The 16,176-nt window shown below is 38.7% G+C and overlaps 1 protein-coding gene across 3 annotated transcripts in view; it reads left to right on the top strand.

Moving 5' to 3' along the window:
* TJP2 (tight junction protein 2) overlaps positions 1 to 16,176 on the top strand; it is a 2,224,967-nt gene that overhangs the window by 1,839,985 nt on the left and 368,806 nt on the right. For all 3 annotated transcript variants that reach the window (XM_044064349.1, XM_044064348.1, XM_044064350.1), the window contains one exon: positions 5,206 to 5,416. In XM_044064349.1, the coding sequence (XP_043920284.1) occupies positions 5,206 to 5,416 (211 nt within the window). The remainder of the gene's footprint in view (positions 1 to 5,205; positions 5,417 to 16,176) is intronic.

The raw sequence follows: 16,176 nt of genomic DNA on the forward strand, positions 1-16,176 counted from the left end.
ATGCATCTCATCAGATTCATTCTTTGGTTTGATTATTCAGCCCTGTAATGATAAGTATCTGTGGTCTTAGTATGATATTATGTTTTTTGTGAAGAAAATCACTGATTGCAACCAATTCAGACCCAAACTTATAGCCATTCAGTGTTAAGTGCTTCAGCTGTCTCCCATAACATAAATACAACTGTCCTGCAAAGAGCTGTTCGCATGTGCCCCTCATCCCACAAGTAGCAGTCAGCTAGGAGCTTCTCTACTCTCACTTGAAGACATCTGTCCAAAGTGCCTCAACCCCTTCACACCCTACACTTCACATGCTACCCTCTACTTCTGTCCATTTTGCTTGCACACTTCTGTCCTATCCTTAGTCTTGTATAGCTGCCATTCTCTGAACTTTTTCTCCTCCTTCAATACGTACTCTTGCACTTCATTACAAATGTACATTTGTAAGCAATTATTTGCATATATAACTCACTCTGGGCCTATATACTTGTATGTAGTCAAACTATTCCTTGTGTAAAATGCTTAATGCTTCTGCACTTATGCTGTATTACTGTGAATGTGTGATATTGTTACTTTTGGTGGGTTTATTCTTTTGTGTTTATGTATGCCTGAATTGTGGCTGAAATTGGTTCTCTGTGGAAAGGCCCACTGTCCTAGCAAAACAACATAAATAAATGAACAAACAAATGGAGAGTAAATGAGAATTATTTTGTAGCCTCATATAAGTTCTTGAAATTCTGTCTACTGTTGTTTTGTCATTTTTCTCTCTCAGAAAGTTAAAAGTATTAATTGATTTCAAGGCATCTTCCCCAGTCTTCTTCTTCTCCTTCTTCTTCTTTCGGCTTTTTCCCGGTTAGGGGTCGCCACAGCGGATCACCTTGTCCGCTTATGATTGGCAGTGGAGTTTTATGGTGTCGAGTTGCTAGCCCGGCGCCCAACCTTCCACAGAAGGCACACACACGCACACACTCACACCTAGGGCCAATTTAGTGTGTCCAATCAACCTACAGCATGTCTTTGGGATGTGGGAGGAAACCGGAGCACCCAGAGGAAACCCACGCGACCACAGGGAGGACATGCAGACTCCGCACAGAAGGCACCCCAGCCAAGGATTGAACCAGAGACCCTCTTGCTGTGAGGAGGCAACGCTAACCACTGCACCACCGTGGTCGCCCAGTAGCATGCAGAAATGTGGCACACTGTACCTGTTTGGGCTTTCTGGCTATTCTACTGGTAGTGAGGATTAAATCAAATTCCTGTATCTGAATCTTCAAGTTTTAAACTAAATCGTCTTACAATAAGAGCTTTCTGGTAACTGCATTTGGAGCATTTTTGTAATTACAGATTACACTTCTGTACTTTTAAATGCATTCTCTTGCCAATTGATATGTTTCTTCAGTTCTGCAATGTCGTCACATCAATTTTGATTCCACGTAGCATCTGGATGTGCTTATTTAACAGCGTAAACAATATGAATGAATTACCAGCTTCCATGAGAAGCTTAATCAGTTGACATGCAGCTTCCTTTCTTTGTGCATTAGCATATTTAAAGGTATACAGCATCTATTTTACAGTTATCTTTGAGGGTATCCTCTAGTAGGGGGTACTTGGCATCTCTCCAGTGCCTTTATGCTGCATGTTGCTTCTTGACAATGTCTAGTAAAAAATGTTTTGTATCAAGTTTATAATTGTATACTTTTGTTGGCTTAACTTTATAAGTCTTCTTCACTAGTTAGGTCTTGGGATTTCCTCTGCACATATATGTAGGTCAGAACAGTTCTGATTTTTCCTCATGGTGACGTGCTTCCAGACAATGCATGTTCTGATGCACAAGATGAGTTAGGATGGCTTGCTTAGGCCCTGCACCAGTCTGTTCTTTTCTCCCACTTGCACAGTTTGGTTATCTAGAAAATAAAATTGTGTAGGTTAGATATTTTGCTTACATGGCATTATGTTTAATAGTTATATTTATTCTTCATCATTATGATTGCTCAGGTCTTTAAACAAGACTTTTGCCATTCATGTTGCTATATGTTGATTACTAGGTATGGCATTGTGGTTCTTTGAAATATCATATGATTTTAAATATAGTAGAAATATGCCATATTCTGTGACCAAAAAAAATTACATGTACAAAATTTGCAAAAGGCTTCAAAAGAGGTCTCTGTATGCCATATTCCAATAAGATATGGTTCAACGCATCTTGTCACCACACAATTGGTCCAGTTTCTTTTTAAAGCTATCTAAATATCTCTAAACTATCTCTATAACCACACTACCTTCTAGCTGTCAATGTAAGACCGCACTTAAATCTCGCCTAAAATGCACTGGCTATGTCCTTGTTCCAAACCCAACTAATTCCTCGTTTTACTTTTCACCCCCCCCCCCCCATCCTCACAACTATCATCCGACCAAATTCTTTTCCTCAACATAGTAGACATGACTGAGGTCCTACTTGCCTAGTATAACCAATATTACAATTTCCTGTCAATTTAAATCCTAGCCTGACTCCAGATCTCTAGCCAGATAATGCTAAATCCACTATTTCTATGTAACTGCAACATTGTTTTTGTAGATTGTATATTCAGTTAATCTAAGTGTTCTGTATATTGTATGTTGTGCTTCTGGTTTTCACATGTTCTGATTGCATTAATACTTGATTATTCCTTCTTGAAAAATTGTCACAAGCACATTACAATTATTGACTCATGAAAAATTTAGATACCTATATTAATTCTCCTCTAATAAATATATAAACCGTTGAGAACAATTTTAATGACATTAATCTGCCTTCCTAATTCATGTCTGTAATTTCATTAACTTTGTTAGTAAAATATTTCTATCTTTTTAATATCACCTCTTGAATAAGAAAATAATCCAGTGCCATATTCAGTGACACATTTTACAGTGATTTAAAATTGGTCCACACGAAAGTCCCTAGAGGATATTGCTCTTAAAATCAACTACATTCTTAAATATCATCTTTTAAGCTTTATTCATATGAACTTCATATCACAATCTTTTTATTAATTTTAACTCAAATCATCAAACACTTAAAATTTCTCAACTTTATAACAATCCAAGCGGAGTATGCAGGATTCCTCTTTCCAAATGTGATGGTTTACATTTAGTGATGGTAAACTCAATCCAATTGTAATGAGCCCCCACACACAAATTTTATAATTAGTTGTGAAACTTTCTAGTACTCAGTAGGTACAGCATGACCTCAGATGTTGCATCTACCTAAGGGCTCAGATCATGCTTGTTTATAGTACAATTAAGGTGAAAATTGGATACCATACTCCATGCAAATGGTTAGAATTGTACAGCAAGGGAATTGTTCCTTTCCTAAAAAATTCCATTAACTATTTTACAGTTGTTTACAGCATATGTGCCTGTCAGCAGAAATCATTTTCTTAAAGAAAACCACATATACTAAAATCATTCAGTTTGAGGACGATCAAGAAACTGAATTTGATGACTGCAATATGTTGTGTTAAAAGGGGACTGGATACTTTGTTGAGATTCATGAAATCCACAGACTTATAAATGTTGCCCATTTCTCTAATGCTGGTACATCCCTGGTGTCATTATATGTATGTCGGGGTGTGGGCGAAGTACTGTGTTAGGGTGAGAGGGGACTGTACCTTGTACTTGCTTTTGGGATACTTTTGATAAGATTGATTGCTAAACGGTGGGGATTCAGTAAGTTGTCAGAGATTAATGTTACAAATGGTCTAACACACTGGTGCAGCATTTAACATCGTCACCTCACAGCAAGAGGTTCTCTGTTTCGTTTCCCATCTGGGGTACCCTTTGTGTGGCATCTGCATGTCCTCCTTGCATTCATGTGGATTTCCTCCGTGTACTCCGATTTCTTCCCACATTCCAAAGACATGCGTCTGGAGTATTTTTCCCTGGGCCTGTGCTGAAAATAGGCTCTGTCAAAGTCAGACTTTCCCAGTCAGAAAATGTTAAATAATTAAATTTAATTCTGGCAGCAATGAATTCCGCTGTGAGTTCCTTAAAGAGAAGAATATTTTGAACTGTTATATCAAAAGACCAGTGTGTTCTGTTTAGTTAACAGTTAATGAACTTTTATCTAAAAATGTGAGCATGGTTGGGTAAAGTTAATGTTATGCATATCAAAGTATGTGGGTCACACTCACTCGTCAGCTATGAAATGAGTAGTTGAGTTATCAGTGCTGTTACCTGAGGCATTTGGATAGAAACAAATTAATCAGATGCAACATGTATAAGGATCAAGAGATAGGCCTGAATAAGCCTAAAGTCTACAGATCCCAACGTAGTTGAGAAAAAACTCATAAAGGAGGTGAGGAAAAGGGAGTAGAATATACCCAAGTCTAAAGTTGTGGTACAGATGTCAGAGGCACACACCATTCTTGCCATGTAGCAGGATGTCACTAAGTAAATACATTAAATAGGCTGAGAGGAAAGGAACTTTGCAGTTAAGGATCCTTTTTTTGTGTAGTTCTGTACTGCCTCTTGTAAAATACATATGGACCTTTCATACTGTGCTCTGATTGAGTCATTTTGAAAATATGTCTTGAGGTCATGACAAATTCAGATTAATCTGTTGAGCAGGAAACATGTTCATGCTGCACACTGTTTCTGAGCAGGTAACAAGAGCTTTGTCAGATAGTTTTTTAGGTTCATAGATTAGTACTAGGCTGTCTTGGCAGGCCATTTTAAGCCTAGCCAGTTACCCCCATGTGATATTCAAACCCTGCAACTTGTATCTATAAAGGAAACACCTTACTCATTGCAACAGCCTCCCACTATAGGTTAGAACTAGGCTAACTGCCCTTGTGGGACATTTTAAACCTAGCCAATTACCCTATTTGAGAATCAAACTCGAGCCATGTGTTTGTAAGGTAAACACCATAACCATTATATATTTCTTCTTTCATTAGAATTTGTATTACATTTTTTGTAAGCTGTTATTGGTATATCCTCTATCAGTAAAACTTCACTGGCTTTCGTTTGAGGGAACTTAAATGGCCAGCTTAACTCCCATAACATTCTTTGGCAAGACCTTAATTAAGCAGCAGACCTCATTGTGAACTAGAGAATAGATTGTATCAAGCTTTATTTTCTTTTTTAATTTGTAAAAGTAGTTTACTAGATTGTTAGCGCACACTTTGTTGCACTGTTTGAAAAAAAATTACTTTTGCCTTTATCGTTTAGGACAAGCATGCACTACTGGATGTTACTCCAAAGGCTGTAGAGTTGCTGAACTATACTCAGTGGTATCCAATTGTGATCTTCTTCAATCCAGATAGCAAAAGTGGGGTTAAAACTCTGAGACAAAGGTTGGCATCCACATCCAACAAGAGTTCGCGCAAACTTTATGACCAGGCAAACAAGTTAAAGAAAACTTGTGCTCATATTTTCACAGGTAAATGTGTAATAATTTGATTTGTGGAGGTAATACTCATTCTTCCTTTTTGTAATTATTGCTGTTAGTTGGGGGGGGGGGGTTGAACCGAAGGACTGCCTTAAGCTATGAGCTAAAATACTGCTGCATAAAATGCAGGAAGAATTAAACGTATAACAATCAACTTCAGAGTTAAACCGAACATAAAGTAACTAAATACACTAGTTAGAGCGAGCACTGATATAAAAAAGAAAGCTAAACTAGCCAAAAAGTAGTAGTAAATTCTAGAAGTTCAACTCTTTTGAAAACTAAGAAAGCATTTCTTGGAGAATGACACTGCACTGGAGCTAATGCTATCCAGGAATAGTAGGAATTACTACTCAGCAGCTCTAGTGTCAAATGTACATGGTGGAATTTTACAGGCTGTTGTATAATGATCAAGTGTTTTGTTACTAAAATACTGATTTAATGTCACTGTATATCAGTATAATTTAGGAAAACACGTTAGAAACTATAAGCAAGCCAATTGTAATTGTGCTTCAGTAAACTTTTTAAGTCTCTTATAAAGAAACACAAGACTTCAAATGCATCAAGAACATCACCAAGTGCAATTCTGCAAGAGTAAACTATTACCTGACACCCATAGAACAGAACATCAGGCAACAGTGTATCAGAAATTATTGCAACTTAGCAAAGAAAATGACCGCATTTCTTTTACTTATTAAGAAACAAAAGAATGGATAGAACTTTGTCTTTAAATTTTATAATGTTATGTGACTTTAGATCTGTAGTTCAGTTTTATCGTCGGTTGCTGTATTCTGAAATAAATGCATATCATGTGTTACAAAGTCAGGCTATACATACGAAACCAAAAATCTGACCCCCAGAGGTAAGAAAAATATTGACATATGATAGAATTGTGTATATTGCTGTTACTGAGGTACAGTCTGTTGTCCAGAGTGGCAAGTCATATCAGTGTGCTGTTCTTTTACATCCCTTGGTATGGTGCTCACTGTTGTTGAAATGTAATCCATTACAAAAATGGGGTAAACTAAAGCTGTAACTTTGATAGCTTTTGTGAAAAATGTAGTTTCTTTGACTGAGATCTTAGGGTTTCTGTCAGTGGATGTAGTTACGCAAATGGAGGTTGCCTGGAAATGACCATTTTTCAAAAAAAAAAAATTTTTCCAACTTTCTCTGCTCACAGAAGCTCACAGTACTCCTGTGTAGTGCACTGCTGCACCTGATAGTGTAGTGTAATCATCTTTACCATTGCTGTGTACCCCAGTAGTAAAAGGAAGTCAGCCCTTGCAGTAGCGGATTTAGGCATGGGTGCAGAGGTGTGTGCCGGCCCCTTTTTAAACTTTTTTTTTTTTTAAATCAGGTGCATCTTCCCAAAGAATTCTGTCACCAAACGTGCCTAATACATTGAAGATGCGATTGGAGGTTGTAGTCAGATTTTTTTTTCTGAGGTTGTAGTCAGATGATTTTTTTTTTTTGTAAAGATCCTCCTCCAGCTGTATCTGCATAGTAATTTAGGCGTGTTGGTGAGAATGTCAGAAGATAATCTAAAATAAAAATACCAAATTACCCTGAAATTGGTCTTCAGGTGTGGGGGAATGATCTGCATTTAGCTAATTTGCTAATTTATTTTATTGAATTACCAATTTAAGGTGCCAAAGAAGCGGTACAGTTTTTTCCTGGCAGAGTACATTAAGTTCTAGTCTGCATTCTTTAGCTGACCGCAGATAGTGATTTTAGTTCTCCCCTTAAACACTTAATAAATATACCATTTGCTCTTCTGACTGTTATTCATGTTACGTTTTCTTAATTATGTATGTACCTTAAAAAAGTGAAGTTTAAGTGCTTATTGTTTTTGTCATTCGTTTTAGTGTGAGATGTTTTAATTGGGTTGCTATCTGTACTGTAACTGTCAAATTCTCTCCATTTGAGGCTACACGTTACTCCTTGCTCTAACTTAGCGAGTGATAAGCTTTTTTTAGCTCGTGGTATCCTTATTGTGTGGTTTTCTGCAGTCCACCACATCTGGCACTAATGGCACAGGACTCTCACTGACTGTGTCCTCCTGAGAAGCAAAGAAATATAACTTTCTTTTTTTACAGGTTTATAAACTCAGGTTGTGGAGCCACAACCTCAGTTTACAAACCCATAAAAACCAAAGTTACATTTCTTCGCTTCCCAGCACTGCGCATCCTCTGGCCAGAATTTTATTGTAGATGGAGAGAGTCTACAACAGGGAAAGCTTTGCCTTACTGTCAACAGGCTGTGTTTTCTTGGACGGCACCTGATTTTTTATTTATTTTTTTTTAATCAAATTAGTTTCATTCATCAAAATTGTATTTGTTTTTTCCTTATCCTGATTGCACTATCTTTGATGCTGTGTGGTGTGTAGTGTTGATACCCGATGTAATAGAGCATAAGGGGGTATTTTTATCTAACTTATATAATTTTTGACTTAAGGAAAAGGAAGGAAAGCCCCCTTTATATTTGAAAGCTTGACACAAGCTGTGTGAAGATGCTAAGATACACTTTGTAACTGCATCTTGGCATGTTAGCATAGGATAACTCTCAGCTGATGCATACATTTACTTTCTACTAGACCACCAGCTATGGGTGTTTTTCTACAGATTTAGTATGACTTAGTTTTTAATGGCATTTAATAGTTCTGTATATGAAGAAGGAAGTTGGTATGTCATCCCAGTGTTTTCTAAGTAAGATTGAAAAATAAAGGGTAACTGTATACTTGTATATACTTAATATTTATTGCAGGATAGTGATATTCCAGCCTTTTAGATAAACGTTTGAAGTATTGATAAGGACTATTTGTTTATGCTTAGAACTCTAAAACCTGCGCACTGCTTTATTTTTTTCAGCACCTTAGCTTGCTAAATCAGAGGGATACTTTTCTTGGATTCATCTTGAGTTTTATGTGCAAGTTAATTGATATATTGGTGCAGACAATTCCCAGTTAACATAAATGGGAATGTGTGTGTCCACCTGTGAATGAACTTTTGCACTACATAACTTAGTTACCCTCTTACAGTCTTTGTATAAGATTAAGTGGGGTACACTATTGCAGTAACATTGGAAAGGTGGTTAGTGCAACTTTCCTTGTATTTTTAGTAATTGTTTAATAGTGTTTGTTTAGTTTTTACTTGTGAATTTTTTGACTTGCTTAATTCTGCATGAAAAAGCAACCACAAGTGTACTAGACACATTAAGTGAAGCATTGGAACAGTGTCATTGATTTCTCTCTTCGTATAGAACTGTATAACAAATCTTTTTGAATGGAAACACTGAATCAGTATGCTTTAAAGCTTTAAATGACCTAGCCAAATAATTTTTAATGTGTTGATTGTAAGAACTGTTAAACAGAGAGTGAAAACAATTTTTAATAAAACATGTCATTTCTATACTAAATTGACAGAATTTTTGGAAAATAGTTTCAACTTAGTTTTGGTCGGCTATGATGGTGCAGCGATTAATGTTGTCACCTCACAGCAAAAGGTTCTCTGGTTCAGTTCTCGGCTGGAGCGCCTTCTGTCCGGAGTCTGCATGTCCTCCCTGTGGTCAAGTGAGTTCTAAAGACATGCAGGTAGGTGCAAGTGTGTGCGGGCCTTCTGTGAAAGTTGGTCGCCAGGCTGGCAGTTCGACACTGTAAAAACTCCACTGCCAATCAATCTGTGGACCGGTGATCCGCTGTGGTGACCCCCTAATGGGAGAAGCCAAAAGACATTGCACTTTCAGTCATCGTAAACTTATTCTGAGATAGAAGGATGCATTATCCTGCACCGCTATACTTGCAAGCAGTTCATTGTGTATGTATAAGGCAAGGGAACTGGGTCAGGCTGCAAACGCTTAGAAAACTTAACACTCAACGTTATATCTCAACTAAAGCCAGTCTAAAACAGAAGAATGGTCTTTGCCAGGCTAACAGTTACCCATAGGGCTTCGGTGCTGGAGTCTTCATGTTTTTAGCATCTTCAAAGACTCAGTGGTAAGGAATCTTATGTCAGTTATTTAACAATGTTAAATTATTTCAGAATTAAAGCTATAAACATTAATGTGTGATGCTTCTTTTAATAAATTTAGATTGTATCTCACGAATGTCCCTATTTTTTGCCTCAGAATGTTGCATCATAGCTCTCAACTTAATCAGGGGCTGACCTCATTAGAATTCGCGACAGATCCATAAATAATCAATGAAACTTTTTTTTTTTTTAATTTTAGTACTATTAACTTGAGATGTTGGCAGACTAAGACAGTATGACTTAATTTACATTTCCTGAAGTAAAAGAAGTCTAGTCATTGTCATAGATTCATAGGTAGGTACTAGGCTATCGGCCCCAGGGCCCATAAAAGCCTAGCCACAAAATGTACCCTGGCTTTCGCCACCCAAGAAAATTATTTTTCTGTGCCTCTGTCGCGCAGAGCCACAGAAGTGATCCCCTGGGTGAATTTCCCATTTCTCATCCAATCATCAAGATTTTTCTTGAAGAGTGCTAATGAGGAGCTCTGTTTGACATAGATAGGTAGTCTGTTCCAGAGTATGTGAAGTCTCTGGGACAGGAATCTATCCCTCCAGCATGTTCTGTTTATTGTGGTGACAAGGTTTAGGTCCCTACAGCGTGTAGCTCAGAGGGATTATGATTTCTTTAAGTGGAGCATGTCCAACAGCTCTGGGTTTGACATAGCTTTGTATGTTAGGCAGAGATCGCCCCTGAGTAGGCGATATGCGATGGAGTAAAGCTGTAGTTTTTTTGAGACGGTCTGCATGGGGCATCTGTTTGAGGCCAGTAATCCTCTTTGTGAGGTATTTCTGTGGTCTTTCCAGTTGTTGTAGATGTCTTGTGAGGTACATACCAAAAGGGGCGTTGTACTCTGTAATGGGTCTAATGAGTGATGAGTAGAGGGGAACAATGACCTCTTTTTTTTCTGGATGAGAATCCTTTTGTGATGAGATGAGCCACGTAGAAGTATTTCCTGACCACTGTGGCGATGTGATTATCAAAGGAGAGACTACTGTCCACCTGTGTCCCAAGGTCTCTTATCACATTTTCGGCATTAAGTAGACTACCAGCTATGCTGGTACTTCATGGGTACAGAGTTTTTACCAAAGGGAATGACAATACACTTTTTGACATTGAGCTTCAGGCCATGGCTTTGACACCAGGTATCTGTCTCAGTGAGGCCCTTTTGTAGTTTGTCCAGATCGTTAGGAGTTTCAATTGTGGCTCCTAGTTTGCAGTCATCTGCAAACTTTATTAGCCAAAGACCTTCTGTGTTGGCCTGCACTTCAGAGAAGTAGATACCAAACAGGAGAGGACCCAGGACTGAACCCTGTGGTACTCCACTTGTCACTGGTCTGATGTCGGATTTGGAATCCACTACTTTCACAGTGTGGGTTCTGTCCATGAGCCAGTTGGCAACCCATCTTGTGACATAGGGATTTATACCTAGTTTAGTGAGCTTATCTATAATTCCAGAGTGGGGGATGGCGTAGAAAGCCTTGGCGAGATCTAGATAAGCTGTGTGAACCATTTTACCCTCATCTATGGCTTTGGTGACTGCTTCAAAGAAGTCAATTTAGGTTTAGGAGACATGATCTGCCTTTTACAAATCCAAACTGGGTAGGGTCCAGAGTTTGGAGATTACCAATGTCTTTGTTTACGAGTTCCATGATGATACGTTCCATGGCCTTGCAGATCAGGCTAATGGGGCGGTAGTTCCCGGGGTCCATCGTGGCTCCCCCTTTGTGGAGTGGGATAACCGTCGCGGTGTGCCATTCAGTGGGTACAAAGCCTGAGGTGAGGCTATGATTGAACATGGTACTTAGGTGGGGTGCCAGTTCATTCTGTAGTTCGTGTAGAACGCAGTCTGGGATATTGTCAGGTCCCATGGATGCTGTGTTCTTGGCTTTGGAGAAATTCACAATCTTTTCCTCAAAGGTCACCAGTTTTACAAGGGATTTAAAAGGGATGGAGCTAAAATTTAAGTCAGAATCAGCAATGTTCCTAAAATCATGAACATTTGAGAGGTACTTAAGCTCAGTGATTGTTTATGTAAGGATATTCCATTGTACTTCACGCATACATGTGTCTAACCAACTCAGTATTTCAACAAACAGATATATAAAAAATAAAGAATTAAGCCTAAGCCTAAACCTAAACAGACTGTTATGCATTTAAACATTAAACAGAAAGCATGACTGCAATTTCTTCACAGCATCATACCCTGTCACCCTCGTTGGTACCAACAAACTGCCGGACCAAACTGTTACAGACATCATGGGGTAAAAAGGAATACACTCGAGACATGATATATCAGTTTTGCTTTTACTTAATCCCAGCATTGACATGCCTAATGACAAGCTTCCATGTCATTATTTAGTGACTTCAGTCCTCAGTGATTTGACAGAAAACCACAGACTTTATGATGAACAGATCAAAACTATTAGGCAAAAATGTGGACATTCTGCAAAATCTGGAAAGTAATGGTATATACCTACGTAGGCAAAAGCAAAAATAGTGTATATATTTTTTCAGGTATACCGAGGACTGTATTGTTGGCTTTGATCTGAACATGTTTTAATTGTCATACTTGTAGTTGCAGTAGGGGCATAGGTCTCAACGTTTTACTTCTAGAAGCAGGGATGAAGGCAGGGATTATATGTAATTGTGTACTCTTATTGCTGCTCCACAAACCACCTGTCATTTGAAAAAAAGAAACGTTCACCCCCTTCCCCACTAACAATTTTTTGCATCACTTTCCCTGTAAAAACGTAAAATAATTATTTTTTTTCAATATACGAGACTCTTGTTGAAAGCATTAATTTAGACTGTTGTGGACGTAGTATGACTTAAAAAAAAAACATGGTTTCTTTAACTAACGTATAGAAAATGGTATTTGGTAGAGTACCAACACTATGCCTAGCTACATTCTAGTCCAGAAGCAAATAGGAGGGTCACAAATCATGGACATTTTTTAAATATTAATACTGATGACAAAAAACTGACCTAGTAATAATGCTTGGATTACTATGCATTTTCTGATGTAAATTAAGTCCATATTTTTAATGTTGGAGGAAGATTTTGAACCAAACGTGGGACTTCCCTGAAAATCATGGGCAGCTAAGAGGTATGGGTGGAGGCAATAATCGTTTGAGTGTGTACCCACCAAGAGAAAATTGTGGCTACATTCCTGACTCATAATCTGTGGATTGTTCCATAAGCATATATATAGGGTTATCTGTGAATTGTTCCACAAGCACATATACTGTCAGGGATGTAGCCAGGTATGCATTACATGCCTTAAAAATGAATTTTGAGTAATGGCATTTTGTTCAGCTTAAAGACCCTGAATACCCCATCCTTAAATATTTAATATGACTGTTTCTTTGCCAGTGTGCAAATAGATATAACAGCCAAGCAGAAAGAACAGTTGGCATAATGGTTAAGTTGTTCTCCTCCCATGTGCAAAGTACAATGTTTATCCTCACTCCCAGTAAGAACTTCATGAATTGAAGAAATATCTTTTTTTTTTTTTGAGGGGAGATCTATACCTGGCATACAGGGCATTGTCAGACCCCACTCTGATGGACCTCCTGCATATCCACAAAACAAACAGCACCAGAAGTACCTGTTCTAAAGATTTAAACCTTGCCTGTGATATAAATAGGACCTGCTGGAGAGACAGGTATGTATCCCAGAGACTACTCCATCTATGGAACAGGCTTCCCATCCATGTGAAGCAGAATTCCTCACTAACCCAATTCAAGTGTAGCTTGGACAGTTGGATGTGGAACAGGAAATTCATCCCTGGTTTGGCACCTATGTTTCTAATGGACACAGGCAGCTTGTAAATGGTTCATCTCCCAAACCCCTGCCTACAGTTATGAAGGGTGTCAGAACTTGTCAGAGATTTGGAATGCATGGCTAGGCTTAAAAAGGCCCTTGTGTTTGCTAGTCTAGTAAACATGTGTTAAACTATAAGAAACTTTTGTGGTTTTTTTATTGTGATTCAACAAGAGTTTACACTTACCTCCCACTCAGGTCTTCTAGAGCTTCAAAGTGCAATGTATAGGAATAGGGATGATTAGGTCCCTCACATTAATATCCACACACACACACACACACACACACACACACACACACACACACACACACACACTTCATGTGGCTGCTCCCGTTCAGGACACCAAAGCAGATCATCTGTTTCCATTTCTTCCTGTCCTCTGCATCTTGCTGTGTCACACCAACCACACCTGCATGTCTCACCACATCCATAAACCTTATCTTAGGCCTTCCTCTTACCTGGCAGCTCCATCCTTAGCATCCTTCTCCCAATATACTCAGCATCCCTCCTCAGCATATGGCCACCAAACCTAATGTCGCACTTTCCTGCTTCCAACCTGGTAGGCAGCTAAGCAGACTGCACCCCCCCCCCTTTTTTTGTAAATTCCTGGATCCGCCACTGCCTTGCAACTAATCCCTCTGAAGGAAAGTAGAATCTGATCAGTTGGCAGAGACCCACAAATCAGAGAAATTTCACCAAATTGCCTTGCCTGCTCCCTCATTATGTAGCATTTTCACTTGCAGTGGGGGACAGATTTGTAATAGAATTAACTGTAACATGCACTGAGTGAAGTACTTTGGAGAACCTGCACAATAATGATTTTGGATGGAGTTTAGGACTGAGTTTTAACTCGTTTACTCCAGTGGAGATCAAGAATTTTGCACTGTAACTTCTGATGGGTGGAGCCTAAGCCTTTTGACAGAATCAAATTATGTCCTCACATTTCAAACAAATGTTCATATCTGTGGAACCACAGGGGTTATGAAAGAAGTATGTGTGGCAAACTCTTCAGCACAGACTATTTTTATAGTGGTAGTATTCTTTAGGTTCTAGGTTGAATGTGGCAGTGTATGGCCCAGCAGTGTGAATTCTTTGCAGAGAGTTTTGGCCGAATTGGTTTGTGATTAGTGACAGTGGCATGATATTGGTTATATGAAGTCCTTATTTGTGAAAACTGACAGTGTGTGCTCATTTGTTGTAATACATAATCCCATGAAGAAACAGTGCAGTATGTGTTATTTTTTCTTGGGGGGGTGGGGGAGGCTTTGAACCCCCCCTCCTTCCTCCACACTCGCACCTTTTTTCAGAGGATTTGTTGTTCTTCTTTCGGCTTTTCCCGGTTAGGGGTCGCCACAGTGGAACTCCGGTCCACTAATAATTGGCAGTAGATTTTTATGGTGCCGAGGTGCCAGCTCAACCCCTAACCTTCAACGAAGGCACACCCATTCACGCATGTCTTTCGAACGCCACTCGACCGCGGGGAGGACATGCAGACAATCCCATTGTATTTGCTAGATTAGTAGTATCACCTTGAGGTCATTCTGTCTCAGGGAAGGAAATTTATTGACTTTACAAAGTGACTTGACCACTCAGCCACAGTTACTTGGGAATCACAGGAAAAGTAAATTGCACATTTACTCAATGATGTTGAGGAAACTCAGTGAAAGTTCTCCATTATTGATGTTTTTTCTATCAGGTTTATCTTACTCCAACAAAGGCAAAGAACGATATAGCAATAACCCTCGCCTGGGTGTGGGTAATGCTGGATTTACCCATGGTTGGCGTGGACCAAACAAAGCTAACCGTGGGGAAATACAGCATTACCCACACCCAGAAGTGGGTTATTGCTATTATACCATGACATTATTTAAGAAAAGAAACTATTACTTTTCTTAAATAATGGCATAGTATAATGCCTGTTTACTGCCCTTCCGCAGATGTCTGGCATCTGCGGCAGTTCTGATGTACTGCGCGCGCGGTACATCAGAGTTGAGCAAAAGCAACAGAGAAAGCAAGATCTCCGTTGCTTTTTTACTGTTTTAGCTATGTTAAATGGGTTTAACATGGCGAGACAGTTTAAAATAAGCAACGTAGATGTCCGTTGCTTATTTTAAAACTGTCTCGCTATGTTAAACCCATTTAACATAGCGAACATAAAAGCAACGGAGATCTTGCTTTCTCCGTTGCTTTTTTTTTAAAACCTGTCTTGCTATGTTAAATGGATTTAGCATAGCGAGACAGCTTTAAAATAAGCAACAGAGATCTCCGTTGCTTATTTTAAAGCTGTCTCGCTATGTTAAACCCATTTAACATAGCGAACAATGTTTTAAAGTTGAGTTATACTAATGGAAAAAAGTCCGGGCGACCGGACCTTTTTCCATTAGTATAACTCGATTTACAATGTGCACGCTGGCCAATCAGCGTGCACGTTTTGGAGGGGGTCATGGTATAATTAAAAGTAAATGCTGCTGAGCCTTGAAATACACAAGTATATGCATATTAAAGGATCACCATGGTCAGAAATGGAAATAAAAAATCCTATTTAGGCTCTTGGTGAAGGTGAAATCTTAATGTATCTGTAGCACTGCAAGTTGTAGCTCTTCTTTCTATTTCTAACCTGTAATAGCCTGAATAGGGATGCTGCAATGATGACAGTTTTTTTTTTTTTACCTAAAAATACTCATTTTCACAGACCACTCCCTCTGTTGTCAGGTAATGAAATTGTTTTGACTATTCTTCTCTGTCAAGTTGTTCCATCCATTTACTTGGAATGACAATACTCAGAATTACAGCTAAATTCAGAATGTCTGGACAGAGTAGAATTAACTTTTATTTCTACCTTCACTCTGTGGTTTGTGTTCTTTGACATGTTTTTAAACAACTGTAATAATCCCTTTAGTGCTTAA

This window comes from Protopterus annectens, chromosome 2.part2 (assembly GCF_019279795.1).
Source record: "Protopterus annectens isolate FY-2018-M chromosome 2.part2, PAN1.0, whole genome shotgun sequence".
NCBI lineage: Eukaryota > Metazoa > Chordata > Ceratodontiformes > Protopteridae > Protopterus > Protopterus annectens.